At 44.1% G+C, this 25164-nt stretch overlaps 3 protein-coding genes across 4 annotated transcripts; 1 reads left to right on the top strand and 2 right to left on the bottom strand.

Annotated features, from left to right (window-relative positions):
- Positions 1 to 3850: 3850 nt before the first annotated feature.
- Positions 3851 to 7168, bottom strand: LOC139382743 (high mobility group nucleosome-binding domain-containing protein 3-like). The gene is made up of 6 exons (XM_071126859.1): positions 6919 to 7168; positions 5563 to 5586; positions 5447 to 5476; positions 5287 to 5325; positions 5039 to 5170; positions 3851 to 4833 (listed from the first exon to the last, which is right to left on the bottom strand). The coding sequence occupies exons 1-6, from the start codon at positions 6934 to 6936 to the stop codon at positions 4768 to 4770; spliced, it is 309 nt and encodes a 102-aa protein (XP_070982960.1). The 5' UTR covers positions 6937 to 7168; the 3' UTR covers positions 3851 to 4767.
- A 421-nt stretch (positions 7169 to 7589) lies between these two features.
- On the top strand, positions 7590 to 20803 carry LOC139382794 (guided entry of tail-anchored proteins factor 1-like). Of its 2 annotated transcripts, none has more exons than XM_071126982.1 (5): positions 7590 to 7697; positions 9372 to 9537; positions 19086 to 19153; positions 19307 to 19421; positions 19735 to 20803. In XM_071126982.1, the coding sequence occupies exons 1-5, from the start codon at positions 7608 to 7610 to the stop codon at positions 19806 to 19808; spliced, it is 513 nt and encodes a 170-aa protein (XP_070983083.1). In that variant the 5' UTR covers positions 7590 to 7607; the 3' UTR covers positions 19809 to 20803. The 2 variants fall into 2 exon arrangements, with proteins under 2 accessions (XP_070983083.1, XP_070983084.1); XM_071126983.1 differs by lacking the exon at positions 7590 to 7697 and adding an exon at positions 8888 to 8971 and having other exon boundaries at positions 19735 to 20031.
- On the bottom strand, positions 20680 to 25105 carry LOC139382610 (lebercilin-like protein). Its single transcript, XM_071126716.1, has 8 exons — positions 24795 to 25105; positions 23894 to 24171; positions 23291 to 23533; positions 22927 to 23064; positions 22087 to 22156; positions 21854 to 21987; positions 21589 to 21679; positions 20680 to 21293 (listed from the first exon to the last, which is right to left on the bottom strand). The coding sequence occupies exons 1-8, from the start codon at positions 25084 to 25086 to the stop codon at positions 20680 to 20682; spliced, it is 1860 nt and encodes a 619-aa protein (XP_070982817.1). The 5' UTR covers positions 25087 to 25105.
- Positions 25106 to 25164: the final 59 nt, after the last annotated feature.

Raw genomic sequence — 25164 nt, 5'->3', positions numbered from 1 at the left:
CACATATCAACAACTGACACCTACGAAGCGTCGTTACCCATCGCTCCACAAAAGCCACGGCCCTTGCAGAGCAAGGGGAACTACTACTTCAAGGTCTCAGAGCAAGTGACGTCACTGATTGAAACGCTATTTAGCGCCCACGCTAGCTAAGCTAGCCGTTTCACATCCGTTACACTCACCCCCCTTTGACCTTCCTCCTTTTCCGCAGCAACCAGTGATCCGGGTCACGGCACCAATGTAACAGTATAAATTTAGACCGTCCCCTCGCCCATACCCGGGCGCGAACCAGGGACCTTCTGCACATATCAACAACTGACACCTACGAAGCGTCGTTACCCATCGCTCCACAAAAGCCGCGGCCCTTGCAGAGCAAGGGGAACTACTACTTCAAGGTCTCAGAGCAAGTGACGTCACTGATTGAAACGCTATTTAGCGCCCACGCTAACTAAGCTAGCCGTTTCACATCCGTTACATGTGCAGAGGGTCCCTGGTTCGCTCCCCGGCTATGGGCGAGGGGACGGTCTAAAGTTATACTGTTGCACGAGCACCGCCAGCGGAAGTCGTGACATAGCCATTTTCCCATTGTGCTTTGTGGGATCTTGATTTTGTATAGTTACTGTGAAGCATGAAGCCTGCAGAATGTTAGTCATTTATAGTTTGTTGTTTTTTGGGTGTTCATCAAATAAAGAAAGATGTATATCATCAAATAAAGAAAGACGCGTTGTGCCAGCTCTACGCTCCAGACCTCCAGTGCGCCTCCACGGCCCAGTATAACCTGCGCCGGCCATACCTACTGTGTCTCTAGTGCGCCTCCAAAGTCCAGTACATCCTGTGCCTCCTCACCACACTCAAATCAAATTTATTTATATCATTTATTTATATAGCCCTTCGTACATCAGCTGATATCTCAAAGTGCTGTACAGAAACCCAGCCTAAAACCCCAAACAGCAAGCAATGCAGGTGTAGAAGCACGGTGGCTGGGTGTTAAATGTAATTTCATAATTCCAATATGTTTTCATTAATTGAATTAACTTAGTATATTTTATGAGAATATGTAAGATTCTTATTTGCATAAAATAGACAGAGTCTTATCAAAATTAGATAATAGTATTTATTCTCGTAGCGCGCTCCAATGTAACCACGAACAACAGTTTATATACAAAATATGACGTCATAGGTTATAAAATGTTCTTCCTCCTATCAACCAGGACCAAACAAAAGTTGAAAAATGTATTCCCACCCCTTCGCTCTCTCACTCCAGACACACAGTTAAATCAAGATAAAACTTCTGAAGTTTTCATCCATCACCATTCAGCAGACAGTTCCAGCTAATGGAAAACCTAAGAAAACACACTGCCTTATCTAAACATCCCAGAGTTAAGTTGAGTCGGTTAACACCCCTTTCTGCTTACTTAAAAAACCCACAATTCCAGTCTTCTCCAACCTAGCTGGAATGGTATTTATTTTATTTAATTACCCCCTGTCTCATGCTCCACAATCCCTCCCTTATGAATTAATATTATTAATCAAATATAATAAAACAGAGTATAAGTTTCATTAGTTATAGTTCTATTTAAAATGTAGATATTGTTTAGTCATTATTCATAAAATTCCTAACACTGGGAAAAACTCCTTAGAATGGCCAAAACCTAGGAAGAAACCTAGAGAGGAACCAGGCTATGAGGGGTGGCCAGTCCTCTTCTGGCTGTGCCAGATGGAGATGATAACAGAACATGGCCAAGATGTTCAAATGTTCATAAATGACCAACATGGTCAAATAATAATAATCACATTAGTTGTCGAGGGTGCAGCAAGTCAGCACCTCAGGAGTAAATGTCAGTTGGGTTTTCATAGCCGATCATTAGGAGTATCTCTACCGCTCCTGCTGTCTCTAGAGAGTTGAAAACAGCAGGTCTGGGACAGGTAGCACGTCGGGTGAACAGGTCAGGGTTCCATAGCCGCAGGCAGAACAGTTGAAACTGGAGCAGCAGCACGGCCAGGTGGACTGGGGACAGCAAGGAGTCATCATGCCAGGTAGTCCTGAGGCATGGTCCTATAGCTCAGGTCCTCCGAGAGAGAGAAAGAAAGAGAGAATTAGAGAGAGCATACTTAAATTAACACAGGACACCAGATAAGACAGGAGAAGTACTGGAGAGAACTGTGGCCCCATCCGATGATTCCCCCGGACAGGGCCAAACAGGAAGGATATAACCCCACACACTTTGCCAAAGCACAGCCCCCACACCACTAGAGGGATATCTTCAAGCAACAACTTACCATCCTGAGACAAGGCCGAGTAGAGCCCACAAAGATCTCCGCCACGGCACAACCCAAGGGGGGGGCGTCAACCCAGACAGGAAGATCACGTCAGTGACTCAACCCACTCAAGTGACGCACCCCTCCTAGGGACGGCATGAAAGAGCACCAGCAAGCCAGTGACTCAGCCCCTGTAATAGGGTTAGAGGCAGAGAATCCCAGTGGAGAGGTGCCAGGCAGAGACAGCAAGGACGGTTCGTTGCTCCAGAGCCTTTACGTTCACCGGAAAGTAAAGCATTGCAGCTATCCACTTCCTTTTGTCTGAAACACAGGCTTCTATTAAGGGCAATTTTGGGGCTTCACCATGTTTCATTGTCGTCGGCGGTCCGGAGCCTCCTGAGACGGTCGGCGGTCCGGTTCCTCCGGCGACGACCCGCGGTCCAGTTCTTGCGGCGACGACCCGCGGTCCGGTACTTCCGGCGACGTGTCCACTAGCGGAGTGGGTACTTTGCCCCGCACCGGAGCCGCCCCCGACGGTAGATACCCACCCGGACCATCCCCTATTAAGCTTTTATTTTCTATGTTGGTTAGGTCGGGGTGTGATTTAAGGGTGGGTTATCTAGGTGAATTATATTTCTATGTTGGCCTGGTATGGTTCCCAATCAGAGGCAGCTGTTTATCGTTGTCTCTGATTGGGGATCATATTTAGGTAGCCATTTCCCATTGTGCTTTGTGGGATCTTGTCTATGTATAGTTGCCTGTGAGCATTATAGTAGCTTCACGTTTCGTTTGTTCGTTTAAAGTTTTCTATTCCAAAATAAAGGATTGAAACATACCACGCTGCATCTTGGTCCACTCCTTATAACGATAAGGTTAGTTAAAACTCAAAAATCCTCCCCGATGCTATTCAAATATGAAAGTTTTGAAGTCACTTATTAGCGGCATCCCTTCAAGACACGACCCATTCTAGGCTATGTATTTACGGTAGAACAAATTTAATTTGTGTTAAAAAAAAAGTAATATTGAAAAAATAATGACATATGCAACAGATATGAACGTTTCATAAGTAGGTATAACTGAGTAGTTACAACTGTTATTAATAGGTAGCTAATTGGTTGAAATAGTTAATGGGACATTAACTAGATTCAGCTCATTTTTTGGAGAAAAATAATAATTTCTGAGCGGATGATGGGGACCGGAACATAAATAATGTGCACTCTGCAAATTTACACAAAAAGCCCAACGGATCATTGTAGGCTATGAGAATTTATTCCGAAAACTTGGGGGCGGGGATAAAATCAATAACGGGACTAATTCGGGCCACAAATTGACAATCCCTGAAATATTGTGATCGTCATACAGCTACTTGTCAAATAGCCTGAGGTGGTGTATGGCTACACTGGCCTAATAGAATTAGACATATGCTCAATATTTGGCAAGCACCAAAAAACAATCACACATTTTCAATCAATATGGTATAAGAGATATTACAGAGTATTTAGTCAATGCATACATAGTAAGTATCTGAATTAGAATATCACACGTATACAGGTTTTATTTCACTTGTGATCAATAAGAGAACAGAGAAAACAGAGAAATTACAACCATTTAATTAAATTGACACGCTTATATCAATCATAACACAGATACAGCTACAAAAAAAGGAGAAATACTGTACATAAAATCCTAAAACCACATGTAAATCTTGCTACAGCTGCTATGTTCACTTGAAAGATTAAGTGAAATTACAGTCATGTTTATCAGTATCCCCAAAAGGATAAGCTACAACCAGTATGTTTAACACTGTAATGCATTTCATGTTACTAGCTTGGCTAAAAACACATGAACCATCCCCATTCCTCACAACGTACCATTACATACTGCATAGAAATTATGAAAAAAACCTTAGTTTTACAGCAGCTATATCAAATGTTATTGCAATGCCATCACCGAACAGAGTCAAACAACATTTAACATAATGCACAGGCCTGACGAAAAATCCAGTACATGTACTAGGGAGGATGATGGTGAATCATAACTGTGGATTCATAAAACAGTTAATATTCATAGAGCACAGCTTAAACAGTCACCACATTCCTACCCATTATAAACAAAAATGAAACAAGTATTATTGTGTATAACCCCCCCCCCATACAATACAGGTTAAATAAACTGTCCCTCATAAAGCCTATGGAATGTTAGTGTCAGACAAGCTCTCCCAGTTGAATAACAAATTCCTGATATTGACATGATTGCATGTCATTGCTGCAAACCTGCCCCCCTCCCTCTGACAACTGCCCCAGACTACAAAAGAAAAGGGAAACACACAATGACCATAACTTTTCTTCCAGAGGTGTAAAAAAAAAAGGGGGGGGGGGGGGGGGGAATAAGTGTTTCTACAATCTTACTACTACACAACCTGCCTTTTCTTAAGAAAATAGTTGATAAAAATATTCCTCTGCATTGTACAAGAAAGGAGGTACGGGGAGCACTGGCAAAAGTGTAAGCTTATTATTCTGCCTCATCCTCCTCTTTCTCAGGCTCATCTGCATCAGCATCTGCCTCTTCTGCTGCCTCCTGGGGGATGGAAAAAAATAAGTCTCATATTATAGGATAGTTATTTTAGGTCTTGTTGGTTACACAATATTTTTGTGTGTGGGGGACAAACAGTTGTCAATGCCAATTATAATAGTGTGTAATACCTAATACTCCTGATTTTGAATGCTGTATATATCAGTGGCATGGCATATAGTATAATTTAAACTAAACCAACAAGTCTTGCCTCCTCATCTTTGGTCTCTCCGTTTTCTGCCGGTGCTGTTTTTTCCTCAGGAGCTTCTTTCTTCTCCTCAGGCTTGACCTTCTCTACTACCTCCTTTACTTTTTTGGGCTTGGTTGCTGCCTTGACTGGTGTCTACAAAAAACAGACAAACATGAGATTACATGTCAATGTAAAAGTGCACAGTACGCATAATATGTGGTTGCTTTTTGGTTTCAGCAAAAGCTGACCACTACAACATTTGTTTTCACCTTTGTCTTAGGCTCTGGTTTAGCCGGAGTAGTGGGTTTCTGCAAAATAATTAATATTTGATAATTAGTCCAATTACAAATAGACAATAGCATCTATTAACTGAACAGATCATAAATAGGCTATACAACATATAAATATTATGATATATAGTAAACTTACTGATGACAACCTCGTGGATCGCCTTTTTGGCTGGTGAGAAAAACAAAAAAGTTATCAGTTATTGCAGAAAAAGTATTTATTTATAATGAACAAATATAACAGCATGCAATACTAACCTCGACTTCAGTGTCATTACTTGCCTGTGGGGGTGGGGAGAGAGAGAAAATAAAATGTTAGCAAAAACCAAGAACAACAATCGCACAATCATGGATCGGGAGCTGCCGGGATAAGTGGGACTGTAATGCTTGGGGAGGGGGAGGGGCGCACATGCTGTACCCCCGCCGCTCCACCCCCAAATTAACGAGGATTATGTAATCCGAAACTGGGTGGGGGAGGGTAGGCTAACGTATTTACATTACTATGCCATTTGACTTTTCCCATTGTCATGATGCAAAAACAGAGCCTTTGTGGTACCAGTTACCGGGAGAGCGACAAGTAAAACAGTATGTTAGTCAGGCTTTAGTAGCCTGTAAACATAAAGGCCACATAGCAGCCCCCTCAATCCACCAGCAACACACGGAGGCATCCATCCACCCGCCATGTCAACCAGTCTACTGTATGTTCCCGCCATTAGTAATATCTATAATTCGCTGAACCACCCCTATACGATCCCGTATGCGCTTTCGTGCATGTCCAGAGAAATTCAATGTTAGGGAAGCAAAGACAGGAAATACGCACGAACAAATAGCAAAACTTTTTTTTTTATTACCGTGACCACCTATAATTCAGGTTGTCTTTTTCTTAATTTTTTTTTTTATATGACCTCATTTAAGTGATACATAACGATGAGTTGTCGATGCCTTTCGTATTTGCAAGGGCTGCCATGACACTCCAAAGACTGTACCTTTCCATGCCATAGGGTGTCGCGCATTACACTACGCTTTACTGCACACAGGACACAAAGTGATAATATAGGATGCCACAAGCGTCTGTTTTTTTAGGATTAAAACGGGGCTATTAAAAGTATTTGAATACAAACGTGAACGTACTATGTAGGCGATTTAAAGCACTTCCAATATTCACAAAATATCCTATAGTTCATGCACGCATTTCTGCAATGGCAACATGTAGCTTACTTACATCGCTGATGGGTTACACCCCTTTGTCTGATCTCATTGCTGAGAAGGCTTTTAAGCTACTTTACATTAATGAAATACCCAATATATGCGTCAAATTAAATGATTACGTTACTTATATAAAAAGCACAAGCTGTGATAGTTTGTTATGTACGGATTATTAACAGGAGAAAGTGAGATCGAATGGAAAATTCTACCACACTAAGTAAAAAGGCGCCACTTCCATATCAACAAGACAGACACACAAAGACACATTCAGACTTTAGAGCAAAAGTGTTACATTGTATCAAGCATATTTTAGCGTACATGCAATTGTTGCAGGTATTTATAAAACACTTCCTGTGTTAAATTATATTGTAAAATAAGGTTTAAATTAAGGTACACAATCCAACTTACTTTGCTTCTTTTCGGCATGGCTGCTTTACTTGTATTGTCTAGATAACAAATTAGCCTTCTCAGTTACTGAAAATTCAGTGCAGGCTTCTGAAAGTGGTCGATGTAACTCAGTCAGTACCTTCAGAACACACTGTAACTAACATAAATGTTCCATCAGTAGGCCTACGTACGGAAACGAGCTGAAACCGGATTGGATCCCCCTCTCTATATTATATTCCTTATCCTACCAACCTGACGGCCAACGCATTCTCCGCCCCTTGTTGCCATTGATTGGCTTTAAGGTCCAGGCAACATATTTTTAAACCATAGCAAGTTACCTGTGTGGGTATGTCTGTATGCCAATCAGTCGTTCCAACTTTCGATTTTTATTAAAGGGGTGGGAATAGCTCGATTCAAAATTGTGTTATTTTCGTTGATATTATATTAGAACAATGTATACACACTGTAAATGACCCTTATAGAATTGTCAATATTTTAATTTTGTACATTTAGCCTATGTGGATAACGAATTGATATATTACATCTTCTTATGCATATATTTTGCACATTCTCATAATGATTTGAAGTTAATAAAATATGCTGTATTTGAATAAATAAGAGTTTCTAATGTGAAAATCAGCCCGTGGTTCAGACTGGATGTGTCTTCCATTTATGATAAGCGCAGCAGCAACAAAGGTTGATAAGAAGAAATGGCTGACGGGTGCGCTTGGTTCCTGGTGCTGGGATCTGTCTTTTTGTGCAATCTCTTCAAAATACTGTTGCCGACCATTTCCTCTTTCGTAAGTAGGGGTTATTTAGGCATTGGTCGTGTGAGAAATGCAGGGTTGGCTTGTAAATCATGTAATGTTTTGGCAGATTTGCCCAGGTTAAATTAGCTAGCTTGATATTTCACCTCTCGCGCCCCTCAAACAACGAAGCTAACCAACCATTCCGTCCTGTTGGCAAATTGTTACATTGGATCATGGAAGGTGTGTTAGGCTGATAATATTGCCGGGTAGATAATGCCGTGTAGTTATCTATTGGCTACAGATTCAAATAGCAACCATAACATGTCAATACATCTGAGGTCTTATGGTATTTCTAGCCTATAGGCATAGAATATGGGTTGTTATAAACTGGGTGGGTCGAGCCCTGAATGCTGATTGGCTGAAAGCCATGTATATATAAAACCATTGGGATGACAAAACATTTATTTTTACTGTTCTAATTAATTTTGTAACCAGTTTATAATAGCAATAAGGCACCTCTGGGGTTTGTGGTATATGACACATATACCATGGCTAAGGGCTGTATCCAGGCACTCCGCATTGCATCGTGCTTAAGAACAGCTCGTAGATGTGATGTTTTGGCCATATATTACACCTCCTTGTGACTTATTAAGCAATATACTCCTAAACCACGTGTTGCATGTTCTCATGCAATAAACCACAAATGACCCATGGCCAATTGCCAAGGCAATTTCATTACAAAGAAAATAGACTTTTAAATGAGTAAAACATTTGGTATCCTACATGTGAATGCAATTCATGAACGTCATTGACTATCAGACAACACATTTAACAGGATGACGTACAGTGTTTATCGGACATAATACCACTTTCCAATACTTTTGCACTTTTGTTGCAGTAACATACTGGTAACTAGCTCTCAAACTCTAGGTGGCATTCTGCCTTCTCCCTACAGTTTTCAGCCATTAGCTTCGTTCACGACTACCTCATGTGAACTACAATCCTGAAGCTGTGTTTTAATGTTTAGGAACATCAATAATCATCACTTGCGATTCGGCTTTCGAAACATATGGCCCTTATCTTTCACCAGGGAGAAAGAATGTTTCAAATAAAAAATCTACACTCACTGTAGCAGTTTTGCATAGATCCATACAGCTATGGGGGTCTCCATCCGAAGAAACTACACTTCCGCCACACTTCCCGAGTTACACTTACACACAGGTGTTCGGAGCATGCTAATTAGCACTGGTGGCCGCCACTTGGCTGCCATAAACAAGCGCTGTAATATGGAGATATGGACGCATGGGAACACTAACCCTATCAAGGTGTGTTTAAATTGACCTTTATTTGTCGCTGATATAAAAGATAAGGTCCTTTCTTATGCTTCCAAAACCGTACGTCAAGGCTCTTAACAAGGTTCCACTGTATAGAAGACGCCTTCGTCCAATGAATTATGTGTAATGAAACTGAGTCATGATCAAGGGAAAACGGGTAACCATCCCAAAGTTATCTCCTATCAGAAACCAGGCTAAACCTGTAGAGTTTTAGCCCTGCTGCAGCAGATGATGCTTTTATTCCTTACGTATTTTGTAATTTCCCATTGAAAATGAAAAAAAAACAACATATGGAATAATAGCGCCATCTGCTGGCAGTAGGCCTAGAAATGTGTGTTTGCTATTTTCTAGCAAAATATAAAATTAAATGTTTGTCTGTTGGGATGTGAAGCTGTCGAAGGTCCTTCAGAACGATGTTGAGCAGGAGAGGGATATGAGGGCTGAGATCCAGGAGATGAAGAAGGAGCACAACTCCGTTAGCATGATGGATGAGTTTGCCAGATACGCCAGACTAGAGCGCAAAATCAACAAGATGACTGACAAGCTGAAGACACATGGTAAGAGAGACACACAATTTAAAGTTGGTTTAGGTGGTCGGTGTGGAAGAGGGCGTGGCAATGGGCGTGGTCGGGCCAGTTGGCTCTGCTTAATTTCTCTACACCCCTATCTTGGCCATTTTTGCAGTTTTAAAGTTAATTTCATGTAATTCCACATTCTGCAATAGAGCTAAGATAATTGTTTTAAAGCTTATTTCTTGCAATTCGTCATTGCTAATACTGCTAAATTCATTGCTTTTGGAATTTTCAATTCTCCCTGATATTCTAGCTTTTATAAAGGTTATTTAATTAAAAAAGATGTCTTTAAAAATGTTCTACATACTTTATAGCTGGTTTTAGTTGTTTTAAGTTTACACTGAAAGTGTTTTTCCACCCCAAAAATGTATTGTATTATTATAATTGTTTAAATGTAACACTGTTTGGAATTAGGTGGCCTGAAAAAATGCTTAGGCTGCCCACCCACACCTTATAGTGAGTAGGGTTGCACATTTTGGGGAATATTCAGAGGTGGAAACTTTCCATGGGAATATATGGAAATTAATGGAAATACATGCAAATGAATGAATTTAAATGTAGATGTTTTTAGCATTGGATATATTTACCATATCATATGGAGACAGAAACATAATTTTTTTAACCTAATCATAAGTAGACATAATTGCAAATTATGACATCCTTCCAATAGAAATAACAAAAACGATTTAGTTATGAATTGAACTTTAATTAAATGAGTTGACTCTTCACATGGGATGATTTCACTGAACAACAAAATAAAGGGAATATTGAACGATCCCCAATGATCCATCGCATCACCCAAAAATGTTTTCAACATACATCTGTAAAATGATAACCAAAGCTTTAGTTTCTAGACTCTTCTTCTCAGGCTTCCATGTCTTCTCCCTGGACCTCCTTAATGTCCACCTCTTGAACATCAGACTCTGAGGCCTCATCTTCACTGTCACTTTCCAACCTTGTTGAGGATGGCTTGTTGTCAGGCTCAAAAAGCCTCAAATTTTACAGAATGGCCACCAATTTTTCAACCCTTGTATTGGTCAGCCTGTTGCATGCTTTGGTGTGTGTGTTCTCAAACAAGGCCCAGTTGCGCTCTTAGGTGGCTGATGTTGGTGGGATTTGAAGGATGATGGAGGCAACAAGGGAAAGAGTCTCAGATCCACAAAGTCCTTTCCACCAGGTGGCTTATGAGATATGTTGGCATGACTGCCATATTGCATCTCCATCCCAAAGCCCTTGCTTGGAAGTGTACTTTGCCAAACTGTCAAAAACCTTGCCCTCATCCAGGCCAAGTGGGTGAGACACGGTAGTGATGACACAATAGGCCTGGTTGATCTCTGCATCAGACAGGATGCTCTTGCCAGCATACTTGGGGTCCAACATGTACGTATGAGATTCAGGCAGAAGTCTTCACGCTTTTTTATGTATTTCAGAACTGCAGTTTCCTCTGCATGGAGCAACAGTGAAATGGGCAGGGCAGTACGGATTTCTTATCTTACATCTGCAAGCAGAGTCAACATCAGACAGGATGGCATTGTCTCCCTCAATCCGTGCAATGGCTACAGGTTTCAGGAGTTTCAGGCTGCTTACCACTCTCTCCCAAAATACATAATCTAGGAGAATCCTCTTGATGGGGCTGTCCATATCGGCAGACTGTGATATGGCCATTTCTTGGAGAGACTCCTTCCCCTCCAGGAGACTGTCAAACACGATGACAACACCACCCCAACTGGTGTTGCTGGGCAGCTTCAACGTGGTGTTCTTATTCTTCTCAATTTGCCTGGTGAGGTAGAGTGCTGCTATAACTTGATGACCCTTCACATAGCTAAACATTTCATTGGCTCTCTTGTAGAGTGTATCCATTGTTTTCAGTGCCAAGATGTCCTTGAGGAGCAGATTCAATTCATGAGCAGCACAGCCAATGGGTGTGATGTGAGGGTAGGACTCCTCCACTTTAGACCAAGCAGCCTTCATGTTCGCAGCATTGTCTGTCACCAGTGCAAATGCCTTCTGTGGTCCAAGGTCATTGATGACTGCCTTCAGCTCATCTGCAATGTAGAGACCGGTGTGTCTGTTGTCCCTGTCACACCCTGATCAGTTTCACCTGTCCTTGTTATTGTCTCCACCCTATCCAGGTGTTGCTTGTTATCACTGGTGTATATATCCCTGTGTTTCCTGTCTCTCTGTGCCAGTTTGTTTTGTATGTTTCAAGTCAACCAGTGTGTTTTTCCTGTGCGCCTGCCTTTTCTATTCTCTTTTACGAGTCCTCCCGGTTTTGACCCTTTCCTGTTTTCTGGACGTTACCCGCCTGCCTGACAATTCTGCCTGCCCTGACCTTGAGCTTGCCTGCCACACTGTACCTCCTGGACTCTGAATTGGTTTTGACTTTTTGCCTGTCCACAACCATTCTCTTGCCTACCCCTTTTGGATATAATAAATATCAAAGACTCAAACCATCTGCCTCCCGTGTCTGCATCTGAGTCTCGCCTTGTGCCTTTATAGTACGAACTGGCCATGACAGACCCAGCAGATTGGACCAGCTCCGCCATGCTATCTCCTTGCAGGGAGCCACCATTGGGCGGCATGAGGATCTACTGCTGGACCTTTTGGAAGGGCTTCGTTCCCTGACAGAATGTCACGACCAAGGGTTCAAGGCTATCATGGTGCGAATCAGTGAGTTAGCTCTTATAGGCAACCTGCCACCTCATGCCTCCCAACCACCCAGTAACCTGTCTACTATCAGTGGTGGGTTTGTACAGCCTACCCCTGCTCCCCGAGAACCCCCGCTTACCACCTCCGGAGTGATATTCTGGGGATCCTGGAACCTGCCGGGGTTATCTTTCTCAATGCTCCCTTATTTTTCAGAATTTTTTGGGGGGGAATATCTCCGTACAGCCAAGCGCCTTAACTCCAGGCAGGCTGGGTGGGCTCTCTTATTTACTAGATTCAACTTCACCGTTTCCTACCGCCCAGGGTCCAAAAATGTTAAGCCTGACGCTCTCTCCCGCCTATACAGTTCCTCTGCCACACCCTCGGTCTCCGAAACTATTATCCCTACCTCATGCCTTGCAGCCACAGTGGGTTGGGGTATTCAGACAGCAAGCAATGTAGATGCAGATGCTATAGCTCCCTCATTTACCTTCTATATAAGATAAGGGGCAAAAAGGCGGGAAACCAAATGATCCATACCTCTAGGTTTTTCAAACTGCTCTCTGCTGCCTAAAGGGGACTTGCATGTTAATGCACCATGTGTGGGAGGTGGGGTTTAGATAAAAGACTGAGTGTGTACTGGGGGGCCTGTTGTTGCAGTTGCTGCCTGTTGCTCTCCTTCATGTCCAGGCCATAGCTCTGAACTATACAGAGGCAGGAAGCATAGTATAGAGCTCCATTCCGACTGTGTCATACAGACACACACTCCATTGACTATCAGACAACAACCACATGTCTCCAACAGCCATTTGACGAGTTAATGTCATATGAATGACAGCCGTTGCATTACACTATGGCGCCTGCCCTGTAACTGTAAGGGTTATGACCGAGCCAACAAGGAAATACTATACTCAGATGGATTTTATTTTTTTGTTATGAAAAACTATTATGGACAAATTCTCAGGAATGAGAATGGTTTGTTTGGAAAACATTCCTCAGTGGATTTTGTTACACAATTTTTTTTTCTACAGGGGCAAATACAGGTTGTGACAAAAACCCAAAGGCTATTTTGGGGGGTTTTGTTTGAAGAGATCTAGTTTTGAATTTGTCAAAATGGCCAAAAAAGTCCACACGTTCACTCTTTACCACATTGTTTAAATGAGTCACAACGCAGGTGACCTTGATATATGGTGTTTTATATGTTGTCTCAGTTCAGGGCCACTGCCTATAAACCAACATGCCTTCACGTTCAAATCCTGTTGTTCAATGACAGGAATATTTCACTATTTTGGAATCAAAAGCATTTTCACATTGAAATGCACCACATGTATTTCTTCAGTAATTCTCCAGTCTAAGACACTGCATCTCAGTGCTAGAGGGGTCACTACAGAGCCTGGTTCAATTCCAGGCTGTATCACAACTGGCTGTGTTTGGGAGTTCCATAGGGTGGCGCACAATTGTCCTAACGCCGTCTGGGTTAGGGTTTGGCCCGGGGTAGGCTGTCATTGTAAATAAGAATTTGTTCTTAAATGACTTGCCTAGTTAAATAAAGATACTTTTTTTTATTTAAATGCACTGTATACACTGGTCACACATCAGTCTTATTTGTCCCTGCCAACCCCTCCCTTACGCCATACCATAAAAAGCAGGTTCTATTCCAATGCATGTTGAGTAGTATACACTGAAATTAATTGTGAAGAACACACAAAAGGCAAGTGTTATTAGATCTGCCAAAATTCCTAACATTTAATGTATGTCTGTAGGCATTTTAGTGGATATTTAGAGAATGGATACCAATAATTAATTTAGATGGTTCCTGTGCAGATTGGTCATTTAGTTTTTTCTTCTTACTGTCATGTACTGTCATGTTGTGTCTTGTTTCTGTCCTTTCCCTTCACCCTGTCTCCCTCTGCTGGTCGTTGTTAGGTTACCTTTTCTCCCCCTCTTTTCCCCAGCTGTGCCTTGTCTCCTCCTAACTACCTCGTCACCCCTTTTCCCACCTGTTCCCTTTTTCCCTCTGATTAGTCCTCTATATCTCTCTCTGTTTCTGCTCCTGTCTTTGTCGGATTCTTGTTTGTGTTGTTCATGCCTGAACCAGACTATCGTCATGTTTGCTGCAACCTTGTCCTGTCGGAACCTGCCGGTCCATCCGAGCCTACGTTTTGTTTTGTTATTAAAGAAGCTCTGTTTACGTTAATTCGCTTTTGGGTCCTCATTCACGCACCGTAACAGAAGAATCCGACCAAGAATGGACCCAGCGACTTCGGATCCTCTCCACTCAGCCGTCGAGATCCAGGGAGCGATGCTAGGCAGACACAAGCAGGAATTGTCTGCTGCTCGGCATGCCGTTGAGACCCTGGCCACCCAAGTCTCCAACCTCACAGAACAGGTTCACCATCTCCGCCTCGATCCACCGGCCACTTCCAGGGCTTTCGAATCTCCGGAGCCCAGAATCAATAACCCGCCGTGTTACTCTGGGGAGCCCACTGAATGCCGCTCGTTCCTCACCCAGTGTGATATTGTGTTTTCTCTCCAGCCCAACACTTACTCCAGGAGCACTGCTCGTGTCGCCTACGTCATATCTCTCCTTACTGGACGGGCTCGTGAGTGGGGCACGGCAATCTGGGAGGCAAGGGCTGAGTGTACTAACCAGTATCAGGACTTTAAGGAGGAGATGATACGGGTTTTTGATCGATCTGTTTTTGGGGAGGAGGCTTCCAGGGCCCTGTCTTCCCTATGTCAGGGTAATCGATCCATAACAGACTACTCTATTGAGTTTCGCACTCTTGCTGCCTCCAGTGGCTGGAACGAGCCGGCTTTGCTCGCTCGTTTTCTGGAGGGTCTCCGCGCAGAGGTAAAGGATGAGATCCTCTCCCGGGAGGTTCCTTCCAGCGTGGATTCCTTGATTGAACTCGCTATTCGCATTGAGCGACGGGTTGATCTTCGTCACCGAGCTCGTGGAAAGGAGCTCGCGTTCTCCGTTGCCCCCCTCTCCGCATCACTACCATCTTCCTCTGCCGGCTCGGGTGCTGAGCCTATGCAGCTGGGAGGTATCCGCATCTCGACTAAGGAGAGGGAACGGAGAATCACCAACCGCCTCTGTCTCTATTGCGGTTCTGCTGGTCATTTTGTCACTTCATGTCCAGTAAAAGCCAGAGCTCATCAGTAAGCGGAGGGCTACTGGTGAGCGCTACTACTCCTGTCTCTCCTTCAAGATCCTGCACTACCTTGTCGGTCCATCTACGCTGGACCGGTTCGTCAGCTTCCTGCAGTGCCTTAATAGACTCTGGGGCGGAGGGCTGTTTTATGGACGAGACCTGGGCTCGGGAACATGACATTCCTCTCAGACAGTTAAGGGAGTCCACGGCCTTGTTCGCCCTGGATGGTAGTCCTCTCCCCAGGATTCAGCGTGAGACGCTACCTTTAACCCTCACTGTTTCTGGTAATCATAGCGAAACCATTTCTTTTTTAATTTTTCGTTCACCTTTTACACCTGTTGTTTTGGGCCATCCCTGGCTAGTTTGTCATAATCCTTCCATTAATTGGTCTAGTAATTCTATCCTTTCCTGGAACGTCTCTTGTCATGTGAAATGTTTAATGTCTGCTATCCCTCCTGTTTCCTCTGTCTCTTCTTCACAGGAGGAGCCTGGTGATTTGACAGGGGTGCCGGAGGAATATCACGATCTGCGCACGGTGTTCAGTCGGTCCAGGGCCACCTCTCTTCCTCCACACCGGTCGTATGATTGTAGTATTGATCTCCTTCCGGGAACCACTCCCCCCCGGGGTAGACTATACTCTCTGTCGGCTCCCGAACGTAAGGCTCTCGAAGATTATTTGTCTGTAGCTCTTGCCGCCGGTACCATAGTCCCCTCCTCCTCTCCCGCCGGAGCGGGGTTTTTTTTTGTTAAGAAGAAGGACGGGTCCCTGCGCCCCTGCATAGATTATCGAGGGCTGAATGACATAACAGTGAAGAATCGTTATCCGCTTCCTCTTATGTCTTCAGCCTTCGAGATCCTGCAGGGAGCCAGGTTTTTCACTAAGTTGGACCTTCGTAACGCTTACCATCTCGTGCGCATCAGGGAGGGGGACGAGTGGAAGACGGCGTTTAACACTCCGTTAGGGCACTTTGAATACCGGGTTCTTCCTTTCGGCCTCGCTAACGCTCCAGCTGTCTTTCAGGCATTAGTCAATGATGTCCTGAGAGACATGCTGAACATCTTTGTTTTCGTTTACCTTGACGATATCCTGATTTTTTCACCGTCACTCCAGATTCATGTTCAGCACGTTCGACGTGTCCTCCAGCGCCTTTTAGAGAATTGTCTTTTTGTGAAGGCTGAGAAGTGCTCTTTTCATGCCTCCTCCGTCACATTTCTCGGTTCTGTTATTTCCGCTGAAGGCATTAAGATGGATCCCGCTAAGGTCCAAGCTGTCATTGATTGGCCCGTCCCTAAGTCACGCGTCGAGTTGCAGCGCTTTCTCGGCTTCGCGAACTTCTATCGTCGTTTCATCCGTAATTTCGGTCAGGTGGCAGCCCCTCTCACAGCCCTTACTTCTGTCAAGACGTGCTTTAAGTGGTCCGTTTCCGCCCAGGGAGCTTTTGATCTCCTCAAGAATCGTTTTACATCCGCACCTATCCTTGTTACACCTGACGTCTCTAGACAGTTCATTGTCGAGGTTGACGCGTCAGAGGTGGGCGTGGGAGCCATTCTTTCTCAGCGCTCCTTCTCTGACGACAAGGTCCACCCTTGCGCGTATTTTTCTCATCGCCTGTCGCCGTCGGAACGTAACTATGATGTGGGAAACCGCGAACTGCTCGCCATCCGCTTAGCCCTAGGCGAATGGCGACAGTGGTTGGAGGGGGCGACCGTTCCTTTTGTCGTTTGGACTGACCATAGGAACCTTGAGTACATCCGTTCTGCCAAACGACTTAATGCGCGTCAGGCGCGCTGGGCGCTGTTTTTCGCTCGTTTCGAGTTCGTGATTTCTTATCGTCCGGGCTCTAAGAACACCAAGCCTGATGCTTTATCTCGTCTCTTCAGTTCTTCAGTAGCCTCCACTGACCCCGAGGGGATTCTCCCTGAGGGGCGTGTTGTCGGGTTGACTGTCTGGGGAATTGAGAGGCAGGTAAAGCAAGCACTCACTCAAACTCCGTCGCCGCGCGCTTGTCCCAGGAACCTTCTTTTCGTTCCCGTTCCTACTCGTCTGGCCGTTCTTCAGTGGGCTCACTCTGCCAAGTTAGCCGGCCACCCTGGCGTTCGGGGTACGCTTGCTTCCATTCGCCAGCGCTTTTGGTGGCCCACCCGGGAGCATGACACGCGTCGCTTCGTGGCTGCTTGTTCGGTCTGCGCGCAGACTAAGTCCGGTAACTCTCCTCCTGCCGGCCGTCTCAGGCCGCTTCCCATTCCCTCTCGACCGTGGTCTCACATCGCCTTAGATTTTGTCACCGGACTGCCTTCGTCAGCGGGGAAGACTGTTATTCTTACGGTTGTCGACAGGTTCTCTAAGGCGGCTCATTTTATTCCCCTTGCTAAGCTTCCTTCTGCTAAAGAGACGGCACAAATCATCATCGAGAATGTTTTCAGAATTCATGGCCTTCCGTCAGACGTCGTTTCGGACAGAGGTCCGCAATTCACGTCTCAATTTTGGAGGGAGTTTTGCCGTTTGATTGGGGCTTCCGTCAGTCTCTCTTCCGGCTTTCACCCCCAGTCTAACGGTCAAGCAGAACGGGCCAATCAGACTATTGGTCGCATCTTACGCAGTCTTTCTTTTCGCAACCCTGCGTCTTGGTCAGAACAGCTCCCCTGGGCAGAATACGCCCACAACTCGCTTCCTTCGTCTGCGACCGGGCTATCTCCTTTTCAGAGTAGCCTCGGGTACCAGCCTCCGCTGTTCTCATCTCAGTTCGCCGAGTCCAGCGTCCCCTCCGCTCAGGCTTTTGTCCAACGTTGCGAGCGCACCTGGAAGAGGGTCAGGTCTGCACTTTGCCGTTATAGGGCGCAGACTGTGAGGGCTGCTAATAAGCGTAGAACTAAGAGTCCTAGATATTGTCGCGGTCAGAGAGTTTGGCTCTCCACTCAGAACCTTCCCCTTAAGACCACTTCTCGCAAGTTGACCCCGCGGTTCATTGGTCCGTTCCGTATTTCTCAGGTCATTAATCCTGTCGCAGTTCGACTTCTTCTTCCGCGATACCTTCGTCGCGTCCACCCGGTCTTCCATGTCTCCTGTATCAAGCCCGTTCTTCGCGCCCCCGCTCGTCTTCCCCCCCCCCCCCCATCCTTGTCGAGGGCGCACCCATCTACAGGGTCCGTAGGATTTTGGACATGCGTCCTCGGGGCCGTGGTCATCAGTACCTAGTAGATTGGGAGGGGTACGGTCCTGAGGAGAGGAGTTGGGTTCCCTCTCGGGACGTGCTGGACCGTGCGCTGATCGATGATTTCCTCCGTTGCCGCCAGGTTTCCTCCTCGAGTGCGCCAGGAGGCGCTCGGTGAGTGGGGGGGTACTGTCATGTACTGTCATGTTGTGTCTTGTTTCTGTCCTTTCCCTTCACCCTGTCTCCCTCTGCTGGTCGTTGTTAGGTTACCTTTTCTCCCCCTCTTTTCCCCAGCTGTGCCTTGTCTCCTCCTAACTACCTCGTCACCCCTTTTCCCACCTGTTCCCTTTTTCCCTCTGATTAGTCCTCTATATCTCTCTCTGTTTCTGCTCCTGTCTTTGTCGGATTCTTGTTTGTGTTGTTCATGCCTGAACCAGACTATCGTCATGTTTGCTGCAACCTTGTCCTGTCGGAACCTGCCGGTCCATCCGAGCCTACGTTTTGTTTTGTTATTAAAGAAGCTCTGTTTACGTTAATTCGCTTTTGGGTCCTCATTCACGCACCGTAACACTTACAGTCAAGTCAAGAACTGCTCAACAAGCCAAAATGAAATGGATGGTGAATATAGGTTTTTATATCCTGCAAGTAAGTTAAACATTTAAGTGAGAAATATGTCCTATATTCTTTAATAGGTACAAAATACACATACCTTTTTTTAAATGTCAGTTGTCACCACCAGAAGACATGCACAAGTAATTCTAATGCACTGAATCCGGCTGTTTTCTCTTGTCTCTCTAGGCTGCTCTGATGATCTCCCTGATTTGGAAGTATTATGCTGACCCAGTGACTGTTGTACCCAGTAAGTGGATTGCCCCCCTGGAGCAGATGGTGGCTTTCCCATCTAGAGTAGCAGGTAAATTGTGTGATTTCAACACCTGAGAATTGAGGCCCACACTCGCTTTCAAAGTGGTTAAATTCATTTTAATCAAGTTTAGTGTTTAATGTGTAAAATACTTAATTATAGACGACAACTGAATGTCCCTTTTATTCGGTCTCTTTAAATACTGAAGATAGAATCACATGACCCTTTTCCATCTTAACATGGAATTCAAAACTCTGTGTTGTCTCCAAATTCAACTTTATTTTCTTTTGAAAATTGTCATCAAATACTGCTAACCGACAACTCTGACGAAATCTATTTGAAACCAGTCTTTTTATCCTTTCAGGTGGTGTTGGAATCACATGCTGGCTGGTGGTGTGCAACAAAGTGGTGTCTATTGGTCTACATGCTGTTAGCTAAGGAATGGGATCTTCTCATGTCTTATTTATTCCCCAAATGTTCTGAGAATGAAGTCAGGCAGTGTTACTCAGCGCTTTGATATTACAGTTTAAACCGGTACTGTTGGTAAGCACCTTTTTACAAAGCACCCCATATTCAAAGGTTGCCTTACATTGCCAGTGTTATTGCACATATTTGATGGTCTCTCATGTTGGCTTTGGAATTGTATGTTATTTCACAGGTTGCTACTCTGCGAAATGATTGTATGAGCATGTTTTAATGAGCATGTATTTAAATCTCATTCCAACTTATTGAGATGAGTTGAGCAAGAAGTGTTACAATTGTTTCATTGTTATGTCATTTTGTTAATTTGTTATTCATGTTAATTGTAGGCATGGTCTGTGGCAACATTTTCATTTTGCTGAACTAATATCACAAAGTTTACTGTTTGGGTTTTGGAAGTGTTGAAGTATGCATAAGAAAATATGCGTACTTCAACACAATAAAGAATTTGAAATCCGAAGGCCTCAAGTGTTGGTTGTTCTTAGCATCTTGGGTATTTTACAGAAGCTGTTACAAAATTGTACAATGTACCATTGTGGTATAGGAATGGTCTTCATTGAATGTTGCTTTCATTACAATCTGATTTCAAGGGAGTTAAGGAATTCGTCATGAGCAATAGTGTCAGAGAATGTTTGATGCTCTAATCACAAACAGATAGCTTAATATTGTAACAAATAGTTAAACAATACTTGCCAGGTATATAACTCACTATAAATATCACGTATACAAATACTCCATTTAGTAATGCGTTGAGTTGCCATGGCAGATGAAAGATTTATTAAAATAATCAACTTGTGAAAATAGATTATAATTTTGTATTGTTCTTGGGTCAATCAAAAATGATCTTGGTCTCTCTCCCAGGTGAGACTGGGCTAGCATCTCCTGTATGGTGAGATGACATTCTGTCCAGGTCTGTACTTTGAACTCTGGATCTGCCTGTCTGCATGGCAATTGGATCAGTGATTGGGGCCTGGCCGAAAAGCTCTTTCATCAAGCTGCTCTTCTTGCTGCGGACTACACCATCCTCTGGTTGAGGGCCCCTGGTGTCACGCCTTTGCCACTTCTCTGCTGGTAGAGTGACAAAGGAGGGCTCATATGCCCCAGACCCAAGGTTCTCCACCCTGGCCTGGCTCTTGATGTATCTAGGAGGGCTCTTTCTCAAGCTGTGGGTATGGCTGGTATAGGCAGGCTTTCCACTGTGTAGGTTCTGGATGGTTTCTTTGAATTTGTAGAGGCGTTTGGTCCTGGGAGAGGATTCAAGGGCCTTGTTGGCACGTTCTGTAATCAGAAAATCCTCCAGAGTGTACCGGACCTGGCTTTCAAACGGTTCTGTTTGCTCTCCTGAAGCCTTCGGGGAACTCGCTGCCTTCTCTGCAAGGCAATCCTCCTCACCCTGAAGCTGAGGATTCTCCTTGTCAGAATCACCATCCAACTCTCCATCCTCTGTGGATAAATATGATAGTTGCTTGCATTTGCGGTTGTCATTCCCTCAGATTATTTGGGGATATAACATGACACAGGAAAGGTTATTTCAATCCTGTTAATTACTATGGCACGTGAGCTTTAATTTTTCCCAATATTGGAGTTTTTTGTGTTTGCATATACTGTGACTGGAGAGTACATACAAGCCTCTTCAGAATGTAATTTAACCATTTATTTCCTCAATATCCCCTTCGCTTTGCAGCTGTTCATTGGTTCTCCCAATAGTCTGTAGTAAAGTTTTTTTTCAAATCCTTACCCGCAAAGTCTTCATTATTGTTTGATCCTCTGTCATCCTCTAACGTGTCTGCTGCGTCACTTCTGTCTGTGAAGTCGATGGCAAAGGACTCCTGAAAAAAACAACCAGATATCAACTTTACACTGGAACTCACTACACAAACTTTTATCAAAGAGTTACACTCTTGCTTTTATCGGTCAATATTGAATAAATGTTTTATTGACCATTACCCATTTAAACAGCTTTCTGCACAGAATGTGAGAGAGAACGAAATCCATTTACGTACCCAGCTCAAGCTCTTCTGCTTCTCCAACTCCAGATGCTGGAGTGAACAGGCATATTCTAGTTCAAGTTGGCACGAAGCCTCAATGGGGAGAGAGGACAAGTCATCTGTTTGAACAGATTTAGTTTCTCTTGCCCCTGTAAATGTGAAAAGATATTCAGCCTCAAGTAAAAACAAATAGTCTGATCTGGATCATGGGTTGAACATGTTAAAAGTAGCTCATAATGTCTTTGTACCTTTTCCGTTCCAGCCATTTGGAAATCTATGCGAGTAGATATTGTGGATCTCCAATTCTCTCTCTTTTTCCTATATTTCATGTTAAATGCGTCAGTAAACCATTTCTCAAGAATGCAATATGTACAATAAATGTTACTTTCTCAAATGTAGTGTGATCATCCTGATATCTATTACCAGGCTGGTTTGTTGCCAGTTGCTTGACGACTCAAACTGAATTAGTCCGCTTCTCTGATTACTTTGTTTTGTTGAACAAAACAAAGTAATTAGCGATTGGATCATTTCTAACCAATTAGATTAGAGTATCAAAGCCAATGACACATTTTCAAAACGCTGCCTTACCCATGTGTGTTCTGGCTCTGGCCCAACCCATCGGTTTCTGGGACCAATCAGAAGGGTTAGAATGTGTTTGCGTTCTAGAAATCGTCTGGGAGGTACTCAGATCCAGGTTCATTGCGGAGAAGAAACTAACGTCTGTGGGCGTGGCATAGCGTTTGGGTAGCCAGGCAAGTTTACGAGAGGGAAATGGGTATTTCGCTTCATTCAATTATGGCTTTTGAAATACAGCTGTATTAGACACCCTCTTGTGTTTACATTGCAGTACTGCAAGTTAAATGACTCACTCTTTCAAACAACAGTACTGTTCCAAATCTACTCAGATCTGGAACAGTTTACCTACACTGATTGTACAAAACATTATGAACACCTGCTCTTTCCATGATATAGACTGACCAGGTTGAGGGTGGGGTGTGGTGGGGTAGGGTGCAACTCAATATTAGGAAGGTGTTCCTAAAGTTTTTTACACTCTGTATGTTGCTGCTCTCAAGTACTTATAAACTTACTTTGATTTTTTGGGTCAACAGACTGATCTGTGCCTGGAGGTAATCAGACATCTCTCTGGCCTCATTGGTCTTCCTTGTTTCTGTGGCAAGATGGCGATTGAAGGATATCTGGCTCAGCTCAAAATTTCTTTCCAAGTCCTGCAACATACAATATATGTAAGTTTCACTACAGATATAACATTGTGATACTATGTGTACAGTATCAATCAGGCATAACTGTATTGACCCTGTCCACCTATATTGGTCTCCCAGTAGAAGACCAATACAGATGGACAGATTTGAAAACCCAATCAGTTTCAATACAGACATCCAACTGCCCTGTGAACATGGAGTCAGCCCTGCCTTGTGAGTGCATGTACTGTACCTGTATCCTCTTGTTCTTCCTGTTCAGGTCCACACTGATCAGGGCCAGCCTGTGGCTAAGCTCTTCCCTCTCTTTCAGGCTGCGGTCCTCGCTGAGCAGCTGCAGCCTGTGCAGAACGTCCTTGGTACGCAGCAGCTCCTCCTCCGTTCCACGCAGACGCCTGGACAGACTGTTGCGGCGGATGCGGGCTTTGCGCAGGTGCTCCTGCAGACCACGCACCTCATTGCCGTGCTTGGCCAGGACCTGAGGGTGTGGGTGGGTGCAAAACATTATGATCTTAGCCAATGCTACAAGATCAGATTATTGTTGTTAGCTGATGAGTTTGTTATAGCTGTGTTTCAGATCAGAGTTTGTTATAGCTGTGTTACAGATCAGAGTTTGTTATAGCTGTGTTACAGATCAGAGTTTGTTATAGCTGTGTTTCAGATCAGAGTTTGTTATAGCTGTGTTTCAGATCAGAGTTTGTTATAGCTGTGTTACAGATCAGAGTTTGTTATAGCTGTGTTTCAGATCAGAGTTTGTTATAGCTGTGTTACAGATCAGAGTTTGTTATAGCTGTGTTACAGATCAGTTATTAAAGCCCCCAGAAAAACTGCAGCATACCTGGGGAAGGCCACTCTGTGAGTCTTGGAAGCGCTGTAGCGCCACTGTGTGGCGGACCTGGAGCTGCTTTAGCAGTTTGTTCTCTGTGGCGACACCACTCAGCTGCTGCTGTAGCTCCCACACTTGGCTGTTGAGCTCCTTGATGCGGTGCCTGTGGGCAGACCTAATGCGCTGGTTTGGGCCCTCCAGGGGCTTGATTGGAGGGACGAGAGAGGCCTTGCGGTTCCTTAAATTAGTGTTTTTCTTCTTTTTGCACCACTGCCCTCCCTTGTTTTGCGCTGAGAGGAAAAATGTGCCTAAGTGTGATGCGTACATGGGAATATGCTGCAAACCATCTCTGCCTATAGGCCTACACTTACGGTACATTCGGAAAGTATTCAGACCCCTTGACTTTTTCCACATTTTGTTACGTTACAGCCTTATTCTAAAATTGATTAAATGGTTTTTCCCCCTCATCAATCTAAACACAATAACCCAAAATGACAAAGCGAAAATAGGTTTTTAGAAATGTTTGTATTATGTATTAGAAATAAAAACTGAAAAACCTTATTTACATAAGTATAAAGACCATTTGCTATGAGACTCGAAATTGAGCTCAGGTGCAACCTGTTTCCATTGATCAAGTACTGAGTAAAGGTTCTGAAAACGTATGTACATTTTTTCCCCCGTTTTTTATTTTTAATACATTTGCAAAAAATCTGTTTTCGCTTTGTCATTATGGGGTATTGTGTGTAGATTGATGAGGAATAAAACGCATTTAATCCATTTTAGAATAAGGCTGTAACGTAACAAAATGTGGAAAAGGTCAAGGGATCTGAATACTTTCCGAATGCACTGTGTGTCATTAAAGCTAGGCTGTCCTGTAGTAATGAGAAGATATGAAATATCAGATATCACATACTTCGTGTTTTAGCTGTCTTCGTGCCTAGACCTGGCTTCTTGTTTGGCGAGAGGGCAAAGGTCCTATTTGCAGTAGTGTCAGCCTCCTCCTCGTAGTCTGACTGGGTGCATGACCCCTGAGAGTCTACCCTGCTGCCTGTCGTACTGCTGTATCCCCTGCTTGACCTGGAGGGGGTGGACTGGCCTGAGGAGCAGCTTGAGTCTACATCCCCTGCTCCAACTTCATAGTTAGCATCATCCTGCTGCACTATGCCTCTGGTGTGGTGTCTCAGACTCAGAGACATGTCTCCCATGCAAAAGATGAGCCTGCACCAGTTTCTGTAATATAGCAGAAAGATATCCAATTAGTTGAAGTAGTTCATTTAGCCACA

This window comes from Oncorhynchus clarkii, chromosome 24, assembly GCF_045791955.1.
Source record: "Oncorhynchus clarkii lewisi isolate Uvic-CL-2024 chromosome 24, UVic_Ocla_1.0, whole genome shotgun sequence".
Lineage (NCBI taxonomy): Eukaryota > Metazoa > Chordata > Actinopteri > Salmoniformes > Salmonidae > Oncorhynchus > Oncorhynchus clarkii.
Note: the sequence above shows the minus strand (reverse complement) of the source record. Positions and strands in the feature narration are given on the sequence as shown.